General features: G+C 41.1%; 1 protein-coding gene across 1 annotated transcript in view; it reads left to right on the forward strand.

Annotated features, from left to right (window-relative positions):
- Positions 1-26,333, forward strand: part of PHACTR1 (phosphatase and actin regulator 1) — a 250,946-nt gene that overhangs the window by 182,780 nt on the left and 41,833 nt on the right. The window contains exons 5-7 of the mRNA XM_033154579.1: positions 11,916-11,996; positions 22,461-22,628; positions 25,343-25,549. Of these exons, the coding sequence (XP_033010470.1) occupies positions 11,916-11,996; positions 22,461-22,628; positions 25,343-25,549 (456 nt within the window). The remainder of the gene's footprint in view (positions 1-11,915; positions 11,997-22,460; positions 22,629-25,342; positions 25,550-26,333) is intronic.

Below are 26,333 nucleotides of genomic sequence, written 5' to 3' on the forward strand. Positions count from 1 at the left end.
GTCGGTGAATGTATCTGGGAGTTAAGACAACTCTCTGAATCTATCAATTCCTGTGCATTTAATGTACTGTATATCTCAGAATGGCAGATGGCTCTGAGATTGTACAAATTAGCTACCTAAAAATAACATGTTGCTTTTATCAAGGGAGGGTTAGTTGAAATGCTAGAATTCTGCATTACATACTGACGAAAATGCCATCTGCTTCCTTCATTGTCACTGGATAAATAGATGCCCAATAAAAGCTAAAATTTCATTGTGTGGCACTTTAAGGAAGTTGAGGTAATGCATTTTGCCAAGATCTTGAGTTCTCTTTTGTGGTTGCCTCATTTCACTTTAGGGGATGTTGAAGAAATACTGTAATGCCCAGCATTGGTGCAACTGTCAAGACAGTTGTGGTCTGAAAGTCATTGGCATTAATACACTTCACTGCCCTTTTAGTTTAGCCATATGTTGCCCAGATACCTCAGAATGTATAAGAAAAGGTTTTCTAGTTGTCCCATAGCAGCCCCTTGTGTGACCCAAAGCTCCGTATGACCTTAAGAGTACCTGAGCCAATGGCAGTAGAGAGTGTGACATTTTGGGAGTGACACTTGCAAAATTACCCTCCCCCCCCCCCAAAAAAAGATCCATTGTGACATTAGGGGTTTTTTCTGTAGGTCTCAGGTGATTTGAATTTGCGAGGTATTGGAAAGGAGGAGGAGAGAGGTGGAAAGGGCAGAGAAATCATGACATGCAACTAAGTGGTGGAAGGCTTTTCACATAGTTGATGCTGTTCAGTGGGGTGTCATGCACATGCCTTAAGGCTTAAGTATTTAATGCTGTAAATTGATCTTTCTGCCTTCGGATCTTTGAATGTGTTGATCTTAATTCGAAACAATATATTTCAATTTACTATTTTTTCTTGCTTTGGATTGTTGTTTTTTATTCTTCATGGGCTTATATTGAAATTCATGTTATCTCATAATTTTGTGGGGCGCCATGCATATCCTTGGTTCACATCAGTTCATAGATACTTGATTATGTTAGATGCCACAAAATGCTGCCAAAATCTATCCAGGTTAGTGGCAATGGGCACCACTGTTCCATCAAAGTTCAAATATTCAAAACTTAAAAGAAATTTGTCTGAAACTCTGACATGCTCAGAATTAGTGATCTGTTAACAGTCTTGAATTGCATATTATAGCAGAACTAAAGGATGGAAATGTACCTTCTCAACTGCCATAGCAGCAACTGATAAATATATATATATCCATAGATTTTTAAAGGTTTCTATGAGGGTTATGTTGACTATCTATTTCCACTGCAAACTGTGAGTTTATGGCATCAATTCTTTATGTATTCTGAAGCACATTAAATATTGTAGTGCTTTTACATAAGAGCTGTATGAGTGAAATACCAAGCACAGCACATTTGATTAAATGATTAACACTGAAATTAGGGCTGCAAGAATCATTTGATCAAATCGTTCCATAAAAAGCCTTCTCAACAACCAAAAGAGCGTCTCAGTTAAGCCGTAGATTGAAAACAAATATTTGTAACGCAAGTAGCTACAAAAAGTATTGGTAGTAGAGATGAGGCATTTGCACTTGCACAGCAGCAAGTAGACCGTGTGTTGTCATACTTTACAGAGGACAGTCTTTTACATGAAAGTGCCCTTGCATATAAATATATAATTGCTGGTGATCATGTCACATATTTGAGAACTGATTTAATGTGTTGGTACTTTTAATGAAAGAAACTTTACTTGTAACAGAAGTATGATGTCAGTGAAAGGTTTGAACATCTGTGCAGCTGTGCTGTGGCACATTAGTCAAAGTCTACTCAGCAGCTGTTCTTCTTTTCTGCCTGCTTGGGAAACTGGGCAAGATTTCATCTCCTAATGTCTTACTCCTTTGGCACTTCAGGCCCTACTCTTCCATCATAAATCAATAAATAATGGTTAGGAACCGCCAACAACGAAATACTGTACATCATTACGGTTTCTTTCATTTTGAGTCATAAGAAGGTGGTTCTAACTTGCCTTCAAATGAATGAATGGCACAGTTGTGAAGCCTGCATGAACACCAACCTGCCAAATGTGGAATTCATCTGACTTGCAACATAGGTAGGCAGTCTAGCCGAATAAGAATCTCTTTCTAAATTAAAGCCAGGTGGTACTGCAGCCCAACCTGTAACTAAACCTAAGCATGTGTAACTGATACAAGCAAGGTTTACCTCCATTTACCACTACCTCTGCTCCTGTCCCCCTTCTGTTGTTTCCCTGTGTTGAATTTTAGTTTGTTAGCCCCTTGGGGCAGGGAGCAATCCTCTTGGACTCTAAAGTGCCATGCCCCCTGATTGTGCTAAACAAACAAACAACAACAACAGTTTTATTATTTGAACCCACTCCATCTGACTGGGTGACTTCCAACATATATAAAAACACAATAAAACACTACACATTAAAAAGGCTTCCCTATACGCTATCTTGAAAAATGTGATAACAATTGCACAAGGTCAGTCTGCTAGGAATTGTTGAAAGTTTGATTGTACAGTGTGTATGTTTCTACTACTTTTGAAAAGAGGGTTTAAAAAAATCGTGTGCTAAGCCTTTTTTTAGACTCATCTCTTTGAAGCAATAATACATTGGGAAACCTGTAAGATTTTAGAGGTGCTTTGAAGTTATTGTCAAGACATCTTTCTCGTTTCTAGAATTTATTGAACACAGACTACTTCATATGCAGCGTTTCTGTGAATTATTTCTTTTTTGCAAAGTGTCAGGCTGACTTGCTAAGCATGTTGGTTGTCTGTTGTTCCCTGGTTTTATATATCCAAGTAGTCCGACTTTCTGTAAGTCAACTGTTTTACTATGTTGTCCCGGTTTGTAGGAAGGACTCAAAAAGCTGGTGCTTTACATGAGTGGTTGGATAGGACCAACACACTTATATTTTGTTTTGCATCACTTATTCAATGATGATGATAATAATTATCATTGCTAGTAGTTGAAAGTGTCTGAGGATGGTGTATGCATGAACTCTCGTAGACTGTTCCCTTTCTGGGCTGCTCCTGATCATTAATAATAATAATAATAATAATAATAATAATAATAATAATAATTAATAGTTATTTATTTATTTATACCCCACCCATCTGGCTGGGTTTCCCCAGCCACTCTGGGTGGCTCCCAATCGAATATTAAAAACACAATACAGCATTAAACATTAAAAACTTCCCTAAACATGGCTGCCTTCAGATGTCTTTTAAAAGTAGGATAGTTGCTTATTTCCTTGACATCTGATGGGAGGGCATTCCACAGGACAGGCGCCAGAACCGTCAGAAGGCCCTCGGTGCTGGATCTCAGTGTCGGGGCTGAACGATTGGGGTATGATTGGTTTTAAAAGTGACTCCACAGAGATGTCCTGTGATGCAACTGGTTCTCAGCTTAGACAGAACTGCTGATTTAACATATCACTGCTTTGTCATAGAATCATAGAATTGTAGAGTTGGAAGGGAACCCGAGGGTCATCTAGTCCAATGCCTACAATGCAGGAAGCTCCACACATGGACTCCCATTCAATTTGAAACCATATCATGCCCTGCTTAGCTTTGCAAAAGTACCAGGAAGCTGGTTTAATATTCTTTTCACCTTTTACTCTTTGCTGTTCTCAGTGTTGGGGAAAACATTCACTTTTGTTCTGATTGCAATGCAGGCCTACCCAATTTGCACTTTCTAAAACAATATACAAACTAAAACAGAGCTGTCCTTTGAAATTTGTACTTCTCTGAATATTACGCTGCAGTTCTCCATCCAGATAAATACATATAAAAATGTGTATGTTAGGGAAACTATGCATAAGAATGCACTTATCAGTGGAAATAACGTAAAATGAATTCTGTTAGGGAGGTTTGCTTGCAAAATGTGTATGAAATGGCACATGAAATGTGTCTATTAGGAGAAATGTGCACAAAAATGCTGATGAATTTTCACAGGTGTTAAAAAAGCAAACTGATGATGCTGAAATGTGGAGGGTTTTTTAGAGCAATGATTTGTGTATCAAAATGTTGCCTATATATTTCACTAGTACAGATGACAATGTTGATTCTCACTGCGGAACCATCTGCTTGCGTCTTTTATATTTGTGCTAGATAAACTCTTATGATTTACATAGAGGTATACAGGAATACATGTCTTGCCAAAATGTTCACTTTGGTTTTTGTTCCATTCCATTTGAAGCTCTCTTGCCAGGCAGGGGGAAGCCTGTGACTCTCTAGGTGTCAATGGACTCAACTCCCATCATCCCCAGCACACATGGCCAATGGCCAGGGGTGATACTAGCTATACTAGCAACATTGGGAGGGCCAGAGCTTCCCCAAGAGGGATGGGTAACCTTGGGCCCAGGAGTTACTCTTTGCCCACCTTGAGCCTGCAGTACACAAGTAAGCATCTCACTCCTTGCTTCATGTGCTTTTGCCTCTTACCTGACCCATCAGTGGCATGCGTCTTCCCCTGCCCCAAGGCTATTCATGAGAGAATGCAGCTCTCGGGCTGAAAGAGCATCCCAGCCTCTCCATGACACAGAAGCATCAGCTGAAACACTTAGAACACTTGAAAGCGCTATGCAAAAGTTAAGTATCACCACCATCATTATTCTAAAGTAATTATATACATACGTCTACAGCCAGAGATGGGAAGGATACCAGAAAGTCAAATGAGGGAAGTGGGAAGGAACTGGACAACTGTATCCTAGGAAGAGAGAAAACTAAAGGCAGTAGCACAAATAGGGCTGGACAGCATGAACTTTGCCCTGGGCACAGCTACCTAGAGGACCTGGGTAGAATGAAACCAACATGCTACCTGCCACACAAGGAGAAGCATTAAATGCCTCTTCTGGTGTGCATTTTTTTTAAGTGTGCACATGTACAGCTCTAGCTTTTTTGTTGGTTCCCTTTCCAAAAACTGGTTTGGTTCCTGCACCTGCAGTTTAATGCAGGAAAGCATGGCTTTGACAAGACTGGTTGTCTTGAAATCATGATATCCATGTTAGGCTTCTCTCATCTGCTCACAGTCTAAGCCATTTCGACAGCTGGGAGAACTGGCTTACCAGGCATCCGGGTTGCTACCCTGCCTGCCAACAGTTGTATGCAAAGACCTACACAGATATTGATCGATATGGTGGAAATTGTGGGTTGATGGCATGCTCATTCTAGCTGGATTAGCCCAACCAGCGAACTGCTTTCAGATCTCTTAATGAGGGCGAGCTGAGTCACAACATCCTGTAGGCATCTTGGGCTCAACAGAGGCAGACTAGAGACGACAGGTTTGCCATTACATCCCTGCGGTGATTTCCCCTCTCATCTGCCTGCTACATATAATTACAGAAACACATGATAGCCTATCACCAGATCTTAATATGTTTCCCACCACCCAAGAGCAAATAATATGGAGGCATGGAGCAAAAATGCATGCCATGGCAGGATCATATCACGTTTCCATAACTCCAAGTTATGGCCAGTGGGATTATGCCTGTGAGTTCCATCTACAATCCCAAATCCTTCAAGACTGCATGCCTATTTCCACTTATGGAAGCATGGAAGTCCCGGGGGCTACTCCTGAGACTTTAATAGATAGTCCCAGGTCTTCAGCAGAAAATATAATAAACCTCACTTTCTGTGAATGTCGCACTGCAATAAGTGGCTTTTGTGGAAGTCTGTGTAGAGACTGAAAACTCATTTGGTGTTTCTCGCTGAGAAATATGATTGATTGCGTTCAGTGTGGCTGCAGTATTACCTCTCTGTTATATAGGCTCACATTTAACCCCAAAAGGTTTTTTTTTCCAGGAGTGCTTTAATTTTATCTTCTCACAGTTAACTCTGTCTCCATTTATCAATGGAATATACTATTAGACTGAGTAGCACGTTATCTGATAAAATGTATTGCACTGCATTCACTAGTGTCATATTATTTTTAACTTCCATTTTTTACTTCAAGATCTCCTGTCTTGCCTTTTTTGTCTGTTCTTTCTCCTTCTCCTTCTGATTGGTCCATGAAGTCCATTATGATGGGCTACTTTGAGGCTGGCTGGAAACTTGTCCTTTCCAGAAGATAACTTCTCTCTCTCTCTCTCTCTCTCTCTCTCCCCCCCCCCCAGTTTATCTTATAACGATGCTCAGTTTTCATGTCTGAATTTTCTTGGGTTTCCTGGACTTTTTGGGATCTAAGCCATTCTCAGTGTTTTCAACCTTGGGTCCCTAGATGTTGTGGGACTACAACTCCCATCATCTCCTGCCAGTTTAGTCCAGTGGTCAAGGCTAATGGGAATTGTGATCCAGCTGGGGGCCCAGTTCAAGAGTACTGTTCTAGCTTATGCTACAACAATGAAAATTTTGTTTTGTTGCTCATTCTTTTATTTGATTCAAATCAAATCAAATCAAACTTTATTCACGTAGCCAACAGGCCATTGCGACTAAAAATACAGATAAAACAGATAAAAATACTGGGGAAAGACCAGTCAGGTACACAAATATATAAAAATACTAATAAATCATATGAAACCCCCAGGCTAAAAGGCCGTTCAAAGGTGGCCTCGTTCGAGTTGTCTGTCAAATTGTGGCCCTTAGTCTCATTGCCCTCTCAATAAATCTGGCGACCTTCTCTGTTGTCTGGATGTTCTGGTCCGCTAACAAATAAAACATTGCGGCCGCTGATGAGCGACCTGGGATGGAAAGTAGGAGGGGAGTAATGATCTCGCTCCTCAGGTCTTTGTACAGGGGGCAGGTCAGAAGAACATGTGACACTGTCTCCAAGTTTCCGTCTCCACATGGGCAGAGTCGTTTCTCCCTGGGGAGTTTCTGATATCGGCCTTCGAGCACGGCAGAGGGTAGTACGTCCAATCTTGCCAACGTAAAAGCGCGTCTATACTTTGGGATATTTAAATTATGCAGATAAGATGCCGGGGCATCGAAGTGCGAGGGGGGCAGGTGGGCAAACCATGCACAAAATTTCTTTGTTTTGGCCAAGTTGTTTTGTTGCTCAATATCCATCAGGCGCTGGTCGATTAAGCTTTTTGCTTTAGAGGGGCCCAACATTAACAAATGCTGAGCATGTAGACCGCATGAGAGAAGTTTGAGTCTCACCATTTTGGACCATGCGCTTTTATTTGATTGCTTCCTTTTGGATCTCTATTAACCTACAACTGTTAATTTCTTTTTTTGTGTGCTGTTTTGTCAATTGTCAGCTTGGAGGTTTGCATTTATTCTGTAGCTGTGCTTCTTAGAGCATAGCATAATTTTCCATAATGAGATAAACTGGCAGAGACTCATAATAAGGACAGACTTGAGCAGGAGAAAAACAGAGTCTGGTGCAGAATGAACAGTGGGATGGGGGAGATTTTCTTTTTTATGCACAGATATGTGACTTAGAATCATCAGTAATTCTGTGTCAGCATTGAAACTTGCTGTACAAGTCATTTTAAAATGGGGCAGGCGGAAACAGGGAAGGCAAGCTATTCCTTTAAAATATAGCTTTGTGAGTCCGTATAGCTCTGAATAATATTTTCCCCACTAAATGTCACCTACTACAAATTACTGATACTGTCACCACTCAGTAAATTTGTAGAAGTTTTACTACTCAGTAAGGTTGTCAACCTTTACTACACAGTAGAATGCAAGGAAGAAGGAAATCATGCCGTGTTTTTGTTAACATGTAGACAACCAAACAAAACTGGTAGAAAACCTTACGACTTGGGCAGTCTGTATTTGCTTTGAAAGATGTTTACATTGATGAAAAAGGTATGCATGTAATTTAGTTAATCTACAACTGACCATGCTCCCTGCTGCATATATATATATATATATATATATATATATATATATATATATATATATATATATATTTAAAACACACACAGATACAATGTCCCTAGACCCTAGATCAGGATGAGGAGAAAAAGGAGATGGACATGACACTTAGAGTGGAGAACCCAGGGTGAACTCAGAGGAACTCAGTTTTGGCACCTCTCAGGTGGGTGCCATTGCCATTCTAAGAGAACAACGGAGGTGTTCATGGTGAGTTCCGGCACCTCTTTGTCTAGAAAAATAGCATGGAGGAACCTATGGTCCTCTAGATGTTGCTGGACTACAACTGCCATCATCCCTGCCCTTGCCCATTTGTTATGCTGACTGGGGTGATGGGCGTTGGAGTCCAACAGCATCTGAAAGGCCTCAGGTTCACTACCACTGGATTTGAGTATTGGGATAGTGCATAACCCATGGTGCTCTGAGCTTGTCTCTCAGTACCCCATGACTCTTTCAGGGTTACATATACCACTGAAGAATTTTTGGAGGCAGAGCTTCAGTCAGGCATCATGTAGTCTCAGCATCTCTTTCCCTTGCTGAAGCATAGCAAAGATGCTCATTTCTTATAGGTGCCATTTTTATGAAATTCACGTTTGCACCAAGAGTGCCTCTGAGTTGAAATTTGGTACATTAAGTCTCTTCACTTAATCTGTATAACTACACCTCCCCAGTCTTACTCACATCACTGGCACAAATTACTGTATAGTGGTACCTCGGTTTACTAACTTAATCCATTCCGGAAGTCCATTCTTAAACCGAAACCGTTCTTAAACCGAGGTGCACTTTCCCTAATGAGGCCTCCCGCCACCAGTGCCCTTCCACTGTTCGGATTCTGTTCTTAGACAGAGGTAAAGTTCTCAAACTGGGACACTATTTCCAGTTTTGCAGAGTTTGTAAACCAGACTGTTCTTAACCCGAGTTATCACTGTAATTTTATGTCTGCAGTTCCTAAAATTCACATTTACTTTACTCATATAGCCTAGTGTATTCTAGGCACCTTTTCCCAGAGGCATGCATTCTGCAATCAGTTCCAAGATCTAAGTTACTGATTTTCCACTATGCCTTTTAACAGATGCTGTTGAAATTACCTAGCCTTAGTTGCCCCAAACATTTCTGCTTGTGATCACATATATGTGCAAGTCTTTTTTTGGGAATATTGCTGAATGACCGAAGTATTAACTATGTCAGTCAGTCAACATTATTGTACGAAGAGAGACAGAGAGACAGAGAAAGTTTAGCAAGGAAAGTCTGGTTTGGTAGAAGAAGTGATTTCTTGTCTGCCAAATTCTGTTTAAGTGGACACAAAGGATTTGCTTCTTAAAGAGCAAAGTATTGGTTTGTGACCAACAGTGAGAGAGAACCATTTGTGACATCCTCTGGGGTAATAACTAAAAACAAAACAAAAAAAACATAGCTGTGCTGCATGAAATCCCAAGAAACATCTGTTGCAAGCAAGTGATCGTTAAATCCAACCTACCTGCCGTTTATATTGTTCACAATTTAGCCTCAAATAATAGGCTCCATATGACACTCCAAGAAACATTCCATTCTTTAAATTGCTGTCTTGCTCTCTCTAATTATTTTTTTTTTTAGGGTAGATTGTGCCTTGTTGGATTTTCAACACATCTTGTCTTACCAATTAGGGCAGAGGTTGTCTAAAAGCCTTACAATGCTGCTCTCAACAACTGTTGGCTTCAGTTCCTGAAATTACAGTATTGCATACAACCACTATTTTGTTGCTCCATGTGGCTATTGGTGTGAATGTGGAAGCTTTAAAAATTATGAGGGACAGTTTCATGCAATGGTTAGAGTGCTGGAATGGGACTGTAGAGACTCAACTTCAACACCTCTTAGTTATGAAACTCAGTGGATGGTCTTTAGCCAGTCACTAAGGGAATACAGTTAAAACTTCTAAAGGTTGTTTAAAACAACTTCCTAAACACAATTTAAAACTTTTTTAAAAAAAAAATGCTCACCTACTATCCCAGCTAATAATTTTAGGATTTCCAGGAATAGATCTTCACTTTGTTACTGAATACAGGGAGAGATAGGTTGGCATCATATTTGCCCACATCTGACAAAATAGCAGAAGCTCTGCACCTGCCTCTCAGTGGGAGCTGGTATTTTGGTGATACATTCAGCAAACCTGACATCTTAAGAAATGTGCTTAGCACAGTTCATGCAACCATCTCTTGCAATGAGAAGGAAATGAGAGCTTTTCAAAGCTGCTGAAAGGTCACTTGTACAGAAATAAATAGCTGCTTGTTGGGGATCTGGTATAACTGAAGTAAGTCACACTTTTGTTGTGTATTATAGTGGCAACTGGATCCAGACCTTACTGTAGGTTTAAGATACTATTGTGGAAGAAGTCAATCAATCAATCAATCAATCAAATCAACAGCTATAGAGAAGACATTTCTTAAGTTTATTCAAATGTCACAGAACATTGTAAAGCAGAAGAAACTCAAAAAACATACTGGTATAACCACATAGTGTGATATTTGCAAAGCTAGGTATTTGGAAAATACACAAGTTCAAATAAGATAATACTATGTATTAGCCTGGGAGTTTGTTATTCACAGGGCTTAGATGAAACTCCCAGCTGATTTTGCGTCATATCTCCATTTGCATTCTGTCATTGATTTTCCTCTCTTTTAGATTAGCCGTTTTAATTCCACAGAATGACAAGTGCAATGGGACCGTGGGAGCTGTTTTAAGCCATCTAGGTCAATGGCCATAGTCACATCTCATGGCAGTGAATTCTTTATATTAATTATGCATTGTGCAAAGAAGTACTCTCTCTCTGGTCTGGCCTGAATGTACTGTCAATTTGATTTCAAATAAAAATAGGTTGTTGCATATTCCAAGCTGATGAACATCTTTCTAGGCTAAAGGAAAGGAAGCTGTTACAGGTGATTGTTACAGCCTGGACAATGGGCTTTGACCAGTGATGGCCAAACTTGGCCCTCCAGCTGTTTTGGGACTATAACTCCCATCATCCCTAGTTAACAGGACCAGTGGTCAGGGATGCTGGGAACTGTAGTCCCAAAACAGCTTGAGGGCCAAGTTTGGCCATCACTGGCTTAGACTCAGGTAGCTGTATAGGAGTGAGCTGCTAGCTGATCAGCTTTCATTTTGAGGGTTATAGAAAATGTGTCAGTCCACTAACGCAGTATTTTTCAATGTTGCGCAAAAGAGCAATCCGGTGCACCCTGTCTGCAGGTAAAATGGCAAAATATCTTATTAATGCAAGCTGCCTTTTAGCAGAATCTCTTGTGTTAGATGACCCACTAGCAGAATAAGTTGGGTACAACCCCGCTTTTAAAAATTACATTTAAAAATAAACAAATGACAGGACAAAAGAATGCTTGTATTGCAATAATTATTGTAGTTGAGATCATCAGCTAATAAATACTAGTGAGTAATGCACGTGTATTCCTAGAATGAAAAGTTGCTTAGGGGGAAAACCAGGGATTTGAATTAAATGAGTGTTATCCAACTATGTCATCCTCAGATTGGACCTACTGAAATCAAATCTACTCTGGACATCCTTTTTATTATGCTGTCATGGTTATTTGCACTTGCAACAGTATTTGGGGCAGTTATACTTGATCCTGTTTTCAATACCGTCTGCCCCTGCACAAGTTTTGGGGTGGTCACACTGCTTCATTTCCAGTCAGTGCGTATTCCATAAGTTCCTGCTGAAATTCTGTAACTTTTTTATACTGCAAATGTTCTGGTTTATTTTTTACCCCTCTTTTGTTGCGTTATGGCACAAGATTGGCCGCAATGTTGTGGAAGCATCACAAAGCTCCTTGTATAGGAATGATATGTGAACAGTTCAGTATAAGCCCATCGCTAGTGCACTCTTAATGCGTTAGTGGCCTGTCAATAAATACAAAAAAAAATAAACAAATGTCACAGAATACACCTGCAAAAAAAAAAAACAAACCCCAGTCTGGAGGGTCCCTCAGTATTACGAATATTCAATATCTCCCAGTGGGTTGTTAAAAAAAAGTTTTCTGACCTTTTTAGAATGCTTTCATGATTGTAACTATAACTTTGTTTCTTCTTTTTGGTAGCACTTGAAAGAAAAATATCAATGAGGCAAAGCAGAGAGGAGCTTATCAAGAGAGGAGTGTTGAAGGAAATTTTTGATAAAGGTAAGAATCATTGTCTGCGCAACTCTGAGTCAGTGGCATGGGCAATAAAACTTGCTGTTAGCGAAAAAATTGCTATTGAAAACCACAGGACTCTTGTGCTATTGGATTTTTGTCATATTTCTCTACAAAGATTGGACCCCAAACTGTGGGCCTGATAGGTGACTTCAGAGCTATTAAGAATCAGCTTTTATATTAAAGTCAAAGTGTTGCTTGGATAGCATCACAACATTTCTTATGGAATATTGCCATTTTCTAGTTCAGTGGTGCATGTGAAAAATGGCCTTGTAGTAAGTAGAAACTGGATTGGTCATCCTTGCTTGGCACAGACACACACACAAAAAATCCACAGGAAACAGAAACAAGTTTTCCATATTTGCACGCATGTGTGAAATCCAAATTAGGTTTCAAAATCTGATAATGTTCGCTTGGTTTATTTGAGCTGCCCCCAAATTCAGTTTGGTTTGCTTAAATATTCAGTTGAAAGCCACAATCCACTGAAATTAATAGACCAAATTAAATAATGTCCATTCATTTAAATAGGTCAGTTGATGTTGGCTACAACCCGGAAGGTCCAAGTGCTTGATTTCGACTGGATTATGCCCATGGTTAGGAGAAGTATTGCTTGCTCTTTCCAGGCACCAAATTTCAGAAGGTACCAAACAACCAGCTACTGAGACCCCACATACCAGATGTGTATCTGTACCCTCGCAAACACACGCTTCAGTCATGCTGCTGCTAGTGAGATATATGGCAGTGTTCTATGTTTGGAAATGGCAGGGGGACACCAAAAACTTAACACAGAACAGCAAGGGGGAGTGGCAGTCACTGGTGCTAACAAATGGCAATTTGCGTTGTGAAGATCACTCAGCATGTTTTATACCAAGGTGTTCCTCAGGAGCAGGGGGTCTCCTCTGCCTTATATTGCACACCAGTGAAAATTAATTGCACTGGAATAAGCGTTCAGACACTGGGCAATCTTTTCAAAATGAATTACCTCTTGCTAGCAGAAGTTTGAGGCCTGCTTCTTCTTCCACAATCCATCCTACTTGAAAAGTACTCATATTTTCTAATTTTAAGCCTGCTTTATTTGCCTGAGAACAAAGACCCCGACAAAAGTTCAGAAACATTAACATGAGAGCTACCACACATTTCCCTTTTGTTTACTGCCAGATCAGGCTCTGGGAGCACACCAAGACACTTCTTACAATAAAGTATTTCAATACTTCAGTGGGGGGCCAGTTTACTTTTGAGAAGATATGCATGAGATTCCACAGTTAAATCATCCTATTTTAACATTGCTCGTCCTACCATGAGATGTGTTAGCTTCCAGAGAAGATGTCAAGTGAGCATTGAAACTCTAACCTAGCAAATTCTGTTCCATTTGCATTTGCAGCTTCAGATGATTTTTATGGCAGACTATAATCCAGATGTTTCACCAAGAAGCATTACTTTTTCTGTTCAGTAGCTAAATACAGGACAACTGCATTAAATGAATTGCCAAATAGATTCAACAGCGATACATCTTTCTTTCAAGTGTCACAGCATAATTGTGAATTCTTTTCCTGCAATGCAATAGCTGAAATGGGAATCCTTGGTTCAGTTTAGATTTTTGTGAGTCTCTGGTTTTGAGCCTTCCTCACTACAGCTCCTTCCCATGCAGTCCGTATACATATCATTCTCTTATCATAATGTCATTCAATAATTTACACTTCCATATGCCAGGAGCCTCTGAAAGAGCTTGTCTAGATTTATTGCACTTAATTCCTTCCATATTTCTTTGGGGAACAATAAATAGTCTCCTTGCACTGATGATATACCACACTTGGAGAGAGAAAAATGTTCAAATGAGTTTATCGACACAAGCATTAAAATATAATGTATTGTGAGCCTGCATTCAGAATAGCTACCTGTCACAGAGCGAGCCAGCAGTAAATCATGCCATTCAAAGTTAGAGTTAGCTCTTTATTAGCAAAAACAGGATCTCCACAGACTTGACTGTCAGGCCTAATGAGCACAGCAGCTCGTTCCTGGTAGGTCTTACCCCATGAATCACTTGCTGAGATTAAAAGTCCCCACTTCCCCTCAGCCATCTAAGTCCCCCCGTCTCCAGGGCTTTCCCCAAGCAATCACAGACTAGGCCTGCATGCAGTCAATGCTCTACCCATTTCAACCCTCTTCTGGTTCTGGGCAACAAGGGAAGGGGAGTTTGTCACCACTAATCCCCGGGCTTTGAGCCTTCTTTCCTTGGTGGTTCCACAGTTAGTTCCTCCTGCCATTCCTCTGTGTGCAACCAGTCCATAACACTGTGCCCATTGTTCTGGGTTTTGATAAGCAGAATAAACCACATGACCTTAAAGAGAAAGCAACATCCACCTTGGAGGTTCTCATTAAAAAGGCTGGTGGACATAGGTAGTTTCTCCTATATGCAGCTATGTACAGCACCATCCTTGGCCATATGTCTGACCACTTTTGTGTCAAGGAAGATTTAGTTGTAATGACACAATTCACAGGTACAGCTGGTAGTATTTTGAAAATTAATAGTGCAAGGTTAATTAAAATTATTTATTTAGAATAATTATTCATTTAGAATTCATATTTTTTAAATTCATTTATTTATTGCATAACAGCTGCCCAATGATGATGTTCTCTGGGTCCCTCGCAACAAAATAATAAAGCAGAAAATTAAAATAAGTTATAATAAAACAAATTGAAGCATTAAAAACTGTGAACAATTGTCACAGTTTTTCTTGACCATTGTTCTTGACTCCTTGACCATTGAACCATTCTGGTTGGAGCCGATGAGACTAGGAGTCCATCCCTGAGCTAATGGCCAGTGATAGATTTATCATCTGTAGATTTCTCTAACCCCTTTTAGGAAGACAATAGAGACTTTAGTATAGTTTGCGCTATATAATTTTACTGTTCCTGCTTGAACCAAAAATGACTATTCTCATCTCTGTATCGATCATTTCTGGCAGTGTTTCTGGCTCATATAACTCAGCTCAATAGAGCTGGCTAGCAGTCTAGTCTTAAGTACTTCTGTTCAATGCTGTGAAACGTATGGATATGTAATGAAGGACTATGCAATGCAGAATGTTTGACATTTATGCTCACAGTTTAAACAGCTCAGACATCTTCCAGGTTCAGATTCTGTGTGTTACATTACATTTTTCTTTAGCAATTTTCATTTTATTTAACTATTTAGGCATTACATTTTCCTTAGCCATATTCATCTGAGACATTTAATTTAACTATTCAACTGTCTTGCCCTACATTACACAGCCACAGGACAGGTTGCAATGTATCAAAATACACACAATAAAATTCAACCAAATTAAGGCTCGGTTTCAAAGCATCTGAAAGGGTAAATCATGACTCTCTACTATTACTCGAAAGAAATGTTTTAACCTACCATAGGAACCCACTCAAAGAAGGAGCCTGCCCAAACTCAAGGGAGGAGTTCTAGAGCCAGGGTGCCCACTCCCAAAAAAAGCCTTACTCTTAGTGATGGCACAACCCAATAGGACATGTTTGTAAGCAAGTTAAGAGTTTAGACAATATTAATTTTTTTGCCTTAACATTATGCAAAATGCATATATGGCTGTATCTTTGGGAACATCCACTAGCTTCCATCCTCCAGTGGACATACTGTGACCCACCCCTGGAATTGCTTTCTTAAAGGTTCACGTTACATGCTAAGTCAAACTATGGTTTACTGGAACTGTGTGAACGTGTGGGCTTCTGCTAGAGGCACTCCCAGCTGCTTTGCTCTTCCTCCCACACCATTTTTACTCCTGCATCATGCTGATCTAAGCCAATGTTTGGTTTAGTGAATCTGGGCTGGTGGTTAAGTTTTCTCCCCACTAACCATGGGCCATAGCCAAGAACAAACTTTGGCTTAGCTCAGCATGGTGCAGAAGTTAAAAATATCAGGGAGCAGCAAAATGACCACAAGCTGTTCTCCAGTCCCTGGTAAGCCATAGTTTAGCTTTCTGTGACATGCAACCCAGGCCTATTCCTAGCTAAAATTAGCCACCCTTTCTGCTGAGCAATGCACTGTTACGGGGCTACTCAAGTTGCATAATAAAACAAGTAGTGTTAGTTTTATTGGTCCTCGGTAGTAAAGTTTTACAAAGCAGCTGCCTAGGACCTATTAAATGTTTGCTATGGGTTTTTAGTCAAAAGAATAACCAACTCGCATCAGATCAATACCATTAAAGAAAGGGATAGATAAAGTGGTATCTTGAAGTATCCTCAACAATTAGGTTCATGCCTTCTCCAGCAATAATGAGTTTCCTAGAAGAAAGTTGTATTCTGCATGAATGCAGGAGCGGCTAAACTTTAATTGACATCAGTTCCAATAATTCCAAGGGTTTGACATGTTAAATGTTAATCCTGGTTTTGCACATGTTTACTCCAGTTGATTAAGTGATGGTGAACCAGTCTACAGGAAGAGAGGATTTAGAGAAGATATGCCTCTTCTAACATGGAAGTGGTGGAACAATAAGTTTGTTAGTCTTTAAGTTGCCACAGGACCATGATATTTTTACTTCAACGGACATGTTTGGTCCAATTCATGCTTACCTTAGTAGCATGGGAACAATTGTTCCTTTACTGGTTCCGGAATAGTCATGTGGCCAGAGCAATGTGGCCTTGAAGAGCCCTTGTCCATGTGGCTCCCACACCAGTAAGATAAAAAATTTAATTGAGCTCAACATACCTACAGTTCCGGCATACAACAGACATGCCACTAAAAGCATGTGAATTTTCTACTGGGAAGAGCATTTCCTATTATAACTCCAGCTTTAAATCAATGATACTACTCGGTTCTGAATGTATTTTTGGCCAAGGTCTGAGCCTTTTATTTGTATTCTATTAATTTTGAACAGCTTTTGGTATTATTATTTTTTAAAGAAGAACAGCTGCCTGGGCTGTCAGAGATGTTGATGATTAATTCAGACCCAGATATACTTGGCTTCACAAATGCCCACTGTAGCTAAAACCTTTGATCTGTTGCTGTGCTGTTAATGAACAGCTTTTACAATCTTTACTTAGAGCAAGGTAAAGTTTGGGCATAACATCCTTCTATATTTTAATAATCCTGCGTAACAGCCACATCAAAGGTTTTCTATTTGATGCTGAGATTTTAAACTATTAGGAGCAGTGTGCCATTCTCATTGCCAAGGGAGAAAGAGAAATGTTGTCATTTTGAAAGGCCACAGAAAGGGCTTAGTTTGATTTGGGGCTTAACATCAGAACCTCCGTTCTGCTGGGGCTCAGTTCTATACAGTGGGAACTGACAATAAAAAGGAGGGTGTCGTGGAGCCCACAGTGCCTTGCCCTCATCCCAGAAACCTGATATGGATGTGATAGAGCTGGGAGATGGAAATCTGCAGCCCTTCAGATGTTGTTGGACTACAACTCCCATACTGGCCACACTGCTGAGAGTAGAATCAAGCAGCTTCTGAAAGGCCACAACTTCTCCACCCCTGCTCTAAATTTCTTCGTGTGGAGCATTCCCAATGGAAGAAACCAAGCAGAGTACTGTCTGCCCCTGGTGTGACCACACTGACAAAGACAACTATGCTGTGTTGTAAGTGTTGTGGCCCAGATCTTACCAGATGCCTTTGTGTGACAAGCGATGGGCAAGCAACCCCTTTCTTGCCTCAAAGACCATAAACACAGGGGTGGGGAACATCAGGCCCTAAGGGCCAAATGAAGTCCTACAGGCCTCCCGTTTGAGGCTTTGCTGGCCCTTCTGTGTAAACTCCTCTAGTGATTTCACAAGAATTGCACCCTTGAAATAATACCACTTGCTTGCCTGAGTGGGGGAGATGTGTCTGCCCATACCCACCTTTGCTGCACTCACCCTTAGTGTGCAGCTTCTATAAGGTTGCGCACAAATGCCTGTCCCCTTGGGCTTAAAAGGGTCCCCCAACCCTACCTTAAAACTCTTGTAAAACCCTGAGGGCTTTGGGGAATAATAAGAAAGAAGCCTTTAAAAGAGAGGGACGTTGATTTCCCCTATACACATATACTTGAGTGTTTGGGGTGTTAGGGGAGGGATAGTACCTCTAATGGGGAATACATCCATCTCCTTCTGGGTTAGTTTGTCCACCTTTGCTCCCCATCCTGTACTTTCTCACCTGTGGCTCCTAGAAGCTGTTGTCATGTGACAGCAGCCACACCCCGGGAAATGGCTAAAAACCAGTGAGTTAGGGACTTCCCCTGCATGCAAAGACAGGTTCCAGCAGATGGAGCGGTTGAGACCAATAGTGGGCCCAATGGTCAAATAGCTTGTTTCTGCATGTCTTGCAGAGCGAAGTGGGGAGGTAGCCTACCTAGGAGAATGAAAACTCTGATCCCAAACCTCTGCTCCCTTGTGGGGATATCTTCAGGAGAAGAAAGGCCTAAGGAGTGGAGTCCCTAAAATGGTTGGATCGCGCCTCCTGGCAACTCCTGCAGCCAAGCTGTTGCCAAATGTATTGCTCTGTTTTCCTTTGTACCACGTCACTAAGTCCCAGAAGGGGGTCTTGTTGTCTGGGCAGCCTAGGATCTCCATAAACACTGCCCAGGCTTGCGTCCCGGGGAGGTCACTTTGGTGCTGCCAACGCAGCGGTGTTACTTAACTCCTGGAGGCACACTCCATTGTCTCTTGAGACAGAGGCCGGCAACACGTTGAAGAGCTGCTTCTGAGAAAGTTGCTGCCAAAAGGCAGCCTACCTTGTCTGAAAGGTTCCCTCTGGGAACAGGCTTTTACCTCTCAGCATCCTTTGCTCAGAAGCAGCCCTTGAGGCTGGGTGTGCAAGCAGAGCTGAGATGGAGGAGCTGTTCAAGGCTGAGCACAGCCAAGCACCTCTGCTTTGATTTCTCACCTCTCCAGAGAACAGCGCCTGTCAGCATCACTTCTCTGGGTCAGCTGTTATTACCTCCATGGTGATAACCGGCAGACAATTATTAGAGCATCTGAAGTGAGCCTAGGTAACTTTGACCATTGGTCTGCTTTTCAAGTGGATGTGATTAATTTAGCCTAACTGTTCCAATTCTCCACCTCACCCCACAGCAACCCACACAAGGAACTGGTGGGAAACAGTCTCATGTCAGACTATGTAAGTTTCAGCCGGTCTTGAGCTCCTGTGCATCTAGTTTTAGAAACGAAGCTATGCTTTGAAATAAAGCAGTGCTAACCATCCTAAAGCATGCAGAGAGTTTCTAGGCTCAGTAGACTGGCTCCACATCTGGTAATAGCTGACTAGATAGGAAAATGATTTGATCCCTTAGAATGAGGCTCCTTATATCTTGGGGAACTTGTGACTTTCCAGATGTTGCTGGACTACATTGTCCCTGACTGTTGGCCTAGGGCCGGTGTGAGTTGGGGTTCCACAATATCTGGAGAACTGCAGGATCCCTGCCTTATAACTTGGAACTTTTCACAGAACATAGTTTTATTTTCAGTGTGCGACATTTACATAAGCCACGCAATAGCAGTGTTCTCTGGGTGGCTCACAAAATAGGCTTAGCTGGTTTTGCTCAATTTCAGCTGCAATTTGACATCCATATGCATTTAAATTAAATAGCACATGAAAACCAACAGTGAGTGGTTTTTGGTTGGTTGTTGTGGTATGGTGGGATAAAAATATTTAAAGTATGCAGTACTTTTGCTTGTTTCCACATACAAAAAGTTCCATTACTGACAGTATAAATAAGGGCTAGGAAGGGGCAATTCTAAATATCTGCAGTTGACCCTGCATCAGTCTTTCCAGTTTGGAAAATGCTCCAGGAATCGACTGCCATTCAACCATTGGCAATAGCTGCACACCCCTATCCAGTAAGAAAATGGCTAATTAAACCTTTGTCTTTCCCATAATGGATGAGATATAAGTTTAACCTAGTATAAATTTGAAATTGTATGGTGTACAACATAAAAGCAATAAACAATACCATTTTAAAAAATGCAACAGAAAACCAGTATAACAAAAATATAAAAACAGAAATCCAGGGAGTTTAAACAAATAAAAAACAAGGGTCCAGTCTAATGAATGAGGGAAAACCTGGTATAAAGAACAGGGTAAATGATGTTAACATATTAACAGCAAGTTAAACCTTATAGATATGACCTTCCTTTCTTCCCCGCTGAGAACTACAAAACCTGAAGCACAGGTTTCTGCTGATTATAATTTTGCTATCCCACTCCATCTCTATAATCCTCTTCAAATCCTTCACTGATAACCAGAAAAACTAAGAGCTTATATTTTAAATAGTTCTAGGAAAAGAGGCAGGAGATTCTACCTTCTCAAGGATCCTTAAAGGGCAAAAGAATGCTTTTCCTTTAGGGCTCTTCAGAAATATTTCTCACCATTGTCCATAGGTAAAATAAATTAGCAGTTTCCTGGTGATACTGAAATGTATTTTTGCGTATTCATCTTTGGTGATACATGGTTTTATTTGTATCAGAATGTCCCCCTCCCTCTGTCCTTGGCTGTCTGTGCTTTAAACCATATCTGGTAAGATCAACCTTGCTACAAAATTTGATTCTGTCAAACCCAAAGCATGGACAGATTTCCACATAAAATGGTTGGAAGGGCCTCATTTCCTCGTGTGAAATCTTTTTGGGCCGCAGGCCAGTTTTGGAGGTGGCCACAGGTGAAAGTGGGTGTAGCCGGAGGTCAAAGTGGGCAGAGGAACGGATGTGACTTTCCTTTGTACAAGCCCACATTTTCATAACGTCCAACATTTCAAAAGGGCAAAGTGGGAAACACACACAAACGCACACACCATGTCACTCGCCCAATTTCCATGCTCCTTTCTCCCACCTCAAAGACCTACAACCATTCCTGACAAAACATGTATCGGACCCAGAAAACCTTAGTAATTACAGACTGGTTGCAGGTGTCCCCTAAGGTTCTTGACTAGGTGGTCACTTTCAGGATTCAGACACTCTTGGAAGACTCATTTCACTTGACGCTAAGACCCACATTTGGCATCAAGGCTGCCTTGCTTGTCCTATATGATGACCTTTCCTGGGAGAGAGATGGGGGGTGGGGGTGGAGCATGACCCTGCTGATTCTCCCTCATCTCCCAGTAGCTTTGATACCATCCACCACTGCGCCAAAATTGGTTTAGTCATGCCGGCCACATGATCCGGAAAGCTGTCTGGACAAACTCCCTTGGCCTGAAAGCAAGATGAGTGCCGCAACCCCATAGTCGCCTTTGACTGGACTTAACCGTCCAGGGGAGACAGCTGTTTAAAGTGGTATGATACTGCTTTAAATGTTTAGTGGAGATGGGGCCTAAGATTGGCTCACCCCAAAGAAGCCATAATGTGTTAGACATAATTGCACACTTTAGTCAACTTTCTATTTTTGAGCACCAGTCTGAGGCTTGACCTACTTTTTGGGTGTTTTGCCTCAGGGTAGGACCAGCCAACCACAAAGCCATGCTTAACTGCTGGGAAATGCCATGTTTCATATAAAGAATAATACTTAATGAACTTAGCAGTTCTGTTGCCCTTAAGACTAAAGTCCTATGCCTACTGCCTTAGGAACATTAGTTGCCTATCACCTAGAGAGAAGGCACACAGATCCCTGTGGCGAAATGCATTGTCCTTCTATTTAAAGTATAGCAATTATTTCCAAATGTGCCTCTATAGTATAGATTCCACATATCAGCTAGCACATGGAATTGTTAGGCAAACCTGTCTTCTTTCATCCTCCTCCTTAGTGATTCATAAGGGGCTGTGCTGCTGGGTAAGCAAGCTATTAAACCTCAGCCACTATTAACCACTATTTTAACAGAGGAACAACAGGTCTAGTTTAAGTTATGTGACCATTGTAAGGATTGTATTTGAAGCACTTTTAGCACCAAGGGCAAGTGCTTAATTAAAAATTATGCGTGTTTTATTGCTTCTGAGGGAGAGGGACAAACAAGGGGGATTGCTTTCTTTAAAAATCTAGCCTGTGGTACGAACAAGTATGTTTGGCAGGATGCCTCCCAGATCCGCCAACTACATTTTGAGCAATGAAATGCCATCCTGTCATAAGACCTCCATGCCATTGTGTTTTTGAAGACTGAGGAACCTGATTCCCATTTAACATCTGTCAAATCTGAACTGAAGAAGTTTCAGAGAACCTGTGAAAGGGGTAGCTGTGTAAATGCAGTTATAATATAAAAAATAAACAATGATTGGGTCTGCTGGAATATGGCTACATCAGGCTTCCTGGGTCTAGTGCCCTTCAGATGCTTTAGATCACAACTATAGTCGGCCCCAGCCAGCATGGCTAATGGCCAACATCTGCAGGGCAGTAGGTTGAGGAAGCCTAGCACAGATGCTATATATTAGGACTTTGTCTCTGAGGTGTGTGATTGCAGTTAAAGTAACTGAACCACTGGGGGAAATTTTTTAGAGCTGAGAAATCTTCTGGTTATTTTGTTTTTATTACATATTATTTTTGTGCTTCCACCCAGATGGGGAGCTTTCCATACAAAATGAAGAAGGATCATTGGAGAATGGGCAGGCTCTGAGTTCCAGCCAGGCTTCACTCCCAGCACTATCTGAATTGGACCCATGTTCAGTATCTGTCGACTCCTGTACATATGAAGTACTCCCAACTCCAGAGATCATGGATGGAACAGGTAACCTTTGGTTTCCATAGTCAGCTACACAACATGTAACAGGGTAGTGACTCAGTTGTACTTTACTACGAACATACCCCATGTGATGTTATGTCTTTTGGGCCTGGATAACATCTAGATCCAGAATGTGAAATCCAAATACAATCTAGGACTCAGATCTTGCCCCATCCTGCTGCCCTTGAAATGTTTTGGACCACATTTCCTATCCATTCCTGCCAGAGTAACCATGGTGTCTGCAGCTGATGGAAGTTGTAGCCCAAAACATCTGGAGGTCACCAGGTTAGGGAAGGCTGGGTTAGGTAAATTCAAATTTCCAATAAAGGTGAGGAACATAACAGAGAGCTAGCTTGCTACCTTTTGTGATTTTTCCAGTTTGGTAAGCACAGTACGTCGCATTATTCTTTGTTCTGTTAAACTGACCTGCTCCAAAACTGTGTGCGTTACGTTTTGTATATATTCATACCTTTGACTAAATTAAAAATAATTGATGGCACATGGTAAGCCTTGATTTATGTCAATAAGTCTTGAGGTCCCAGTGCAAAGCTCAGTGAAAACATCAACTCTGTGTGCATCTATTGCGGGAAAATGCCAAACTCTATGCTAGGGATGAAAGGGTCTGAGAACAACTCTGCTCTTCACAAAGCTGTGGTTGCAGCCACGTTTGGGATATTGTGTGCAGTTCTAGCTACTGCAAATCAAAAAGGATACTGTATGAGTAGAAAGGGGGTAGAAAAGAACACACAAATGGGTGGGATCAGAGCACTTTCTCAAAAAGGAAATGCTATATAACATTCAGGGCTTTTTTGATGAGAATTAAGTTGACTGCTATGCAGAGGAGGGGATATGATAAAGGCTTATATAATTATGCATGCTGTGAAGGATGTGAATGCAGAGGAAGTTTTTCTTTCTTTCTGTGATATCACTAGAATTCAGTATCATCTAATATAATTGACTAGCAATATACAAAAAAACCCTACTTCTTCAACGCAATACACAATTAATGTATGAAATTCATTGCAATTGTTACTAGTTTAAGGTGCAATCCAAATCCCAATTCTGCCATGCAGAATTGGAAACAGGACCAGCTGGTTTTCCACAGAAAGACCCAAAACAAGGCATTTCAGGGCTGAGATGGACCTTTCATCTGATCCAGTTGCATGGTTCTTACGCTAATATTGTCTATTGGTGTTGCGTTAATACAGTGCTCTCCTTTGAAATTTGCTCTATTGCAAAATTATATGTGTTTTTTAATATATGGGTCTGCAGCTTTACCTAATTATGTATTTTATTGTGTTTATATAGCTGCCAAGGCACCTAAAGCAAATAAGTGATATAAAATATAGAAGTTGGTCCTGTCCCTTGTCCCTGCAGAGAGGAGGAGACAGTCCAGTTGGAACTGACCCTGGTGTTGTCTTTGCCTCTGTTCCTTCCCACGGGGCAGGTGGTGTGACATCACCCTCTTTAGCCATTGTAATTTATGACATCATGTATATAAGCTGATGACTACGTATGAAAGGCACTGTGCTTTAAAAAAAATAATCATTGGATGCAGTCTGGTGGGGTTTGTTTTCAGATTCCACCACTAAGATTTATCCTTGCTTAAAGTGATCCTCATCTTATCTTGATACAGACTACCCATTCTTTGTAAAACACAGGAAGGTGCAAAGACACGATGAGCTGATTGTCATTGACTAGTCAGCACTTGAGTTATGTAGCTGAGGCATAGAGAGGGCAATGAGTTCAACATGGTTTTAGCATTGCCCTCAGCAGAAATAGCCTCATCTGACTACCCAGGCAGAGAAGAGAAATTAAGGCTCCAACTGCAGATAAGCACAATCCCTTTGATTGCTAGGATGAAATGACATATCTGAAATTTATTTAATAGCACAATTAGACTAATGATGGGAAACTGCTGAAAGCTCTAGAAATTTGGTGGAGGAAAAAACCAAGACATAAATCCAGCTACTTTATCCACTTCTGCTAGTTTTCCCTTGGGACACATGGCCATGGAGGGTCTTGCTGTGGGGAGTGTGCCTTGGCAGACAAACCAAAGGGGGGAAAGATTCCATCAATGCAAACTATTAGCCTAAGGGACCCTGGCTGAATCTACACAGATATAATTAAAAAACACTGTGAAAATGCTTTTTTTAAAAAAAGTTTTAAAGTACCAGTATATATGGAATTTGTCATTAGCTCATCAGCGCCATCTAGTGTCAGATTTGTATACTGCATTTAAAACGCACTTAAAATGTTATATTTTCAGCTGAGTCCTCTGTTAAAGCTGCTGGTTACACCCCTGCTCCTAAACAACAACTAGGCCATGGACAGAGCTCAATACTGATCTATCCTGTAGGTCTGCCTGCATATCAGTCTGAAGAGTAATGGTGATTAGCTATTAGGAGGAAATGCAATTAACTTAAGTAGAACAAGATTAGGAAAAGTGACATATGAATTTGCCCCCTTTCGTGCCAGTAGAAGTTCTGCTATGTGTTGTGAAAGTGCCAGAGTTTGTTTTCAGTCTCTTCATGGAGAGTTTCTCCTCTTTCTCTCCCTCTCCCCCCGCCCCCTTTCCTATCTGTATATAGTGATGTCTGAGCAAACTCTTACTGTTAGTTATGTTTTTTAAACCCGCATTGCTCTGCTGCTTTCCTTGTCTATCTGCTACCGCTTTGCTTGTAACGTTGTTGCGTCTATGATGTGGTTGTGTCCTCCAGCGTCTGAAGAGAGCCCCACGTCCAGTGAATCTGGAGTCCACCTTTCTCAAGATCCTTCATCTAAACCAGTCTTGCTACTTCCCCCCAAAAAATCTGCTGCTTTCTCTGGAGACCATGAGGACACCCCAGTGAAACAGCTCTCCCTCCTCAAACAGCCCCCTGCCCTGCCTCCTAAACCCATTGCCAGGATTGCCAACCACTTAGCTGGTAAGTAAGTGTTCCAGAATGCTTTGTGCCGCCCCCTCCCTGAAAAGAGCTCTTGTTCCTGTGTCTCCAAATGGAATGTTTCACCCATCACCACCTCCATAAAGCTTGCAGTTGTTTCACATCTCTCAATAACAAAACCTGCACCGCTGATTTTACATTTATGACAGGCCAAGGAGTTCTCAAAACTCATCAGAATATGGGCTGGAATTATTCAGTGGGTTTCATCATTCTCTCTCTCTCTCTCTCTCTCTCTCTCTCTCTCTCTCACACACACACACACACACACACAGAGTGCCTTTTGCCCCTTAATGAACTATGCCTGTTGCATTTGCTTCTTCTAATCTTTTTAATTGGCTGGGTTGAGTGTGACCTGCCCTTCTGTACCTATTATGGTTGGTTATTTTATTTTATTCCTGCTCTTATGCTTAGTTTTTGTTTGTTTTTGCACTCTGAGTTGCTTTGAGTCACTTTTTTTGTGGAAAAGTAGATTGATAGTTCGATAATATCTGCATTATGCTACTTTTAACTAGCCATTGACTTCCCCATCCCCAAGAAGTCTAGGAACGGTGACAAGGGTGCTGAGAATTCCCTGAGAAACCTCAATATATCAAGTGGAGCTTCCCAGTGGTAGTCTAGGAAAAAACAAATGACTAGCAAAACACTTTAAACCTGTCGTATAAATATTTCCCTTGTTCCATTTAGGCCAATGTGGATCCATCACACACATATTTGTTGTCATGTGGGCATTGCAACTACAACAACTGTTCATGCAGAAAATTAGTAG

This window comes from Lacerta agilis, chromosome 7 (genome assembly GCF_009819535.1).
Source record: "Lacerta agilis isolate rLacAgi1 chromosome 7, rLacAgi1.pri, whole genome shotgun sequence".
Taxonomy (NCBI): domain Eukaryota; kingdom Metazoa; phylum Chordata; class Lepidosauria; order Squamata; family Lacertidae; genus Lacerta; species Lacerta agilis.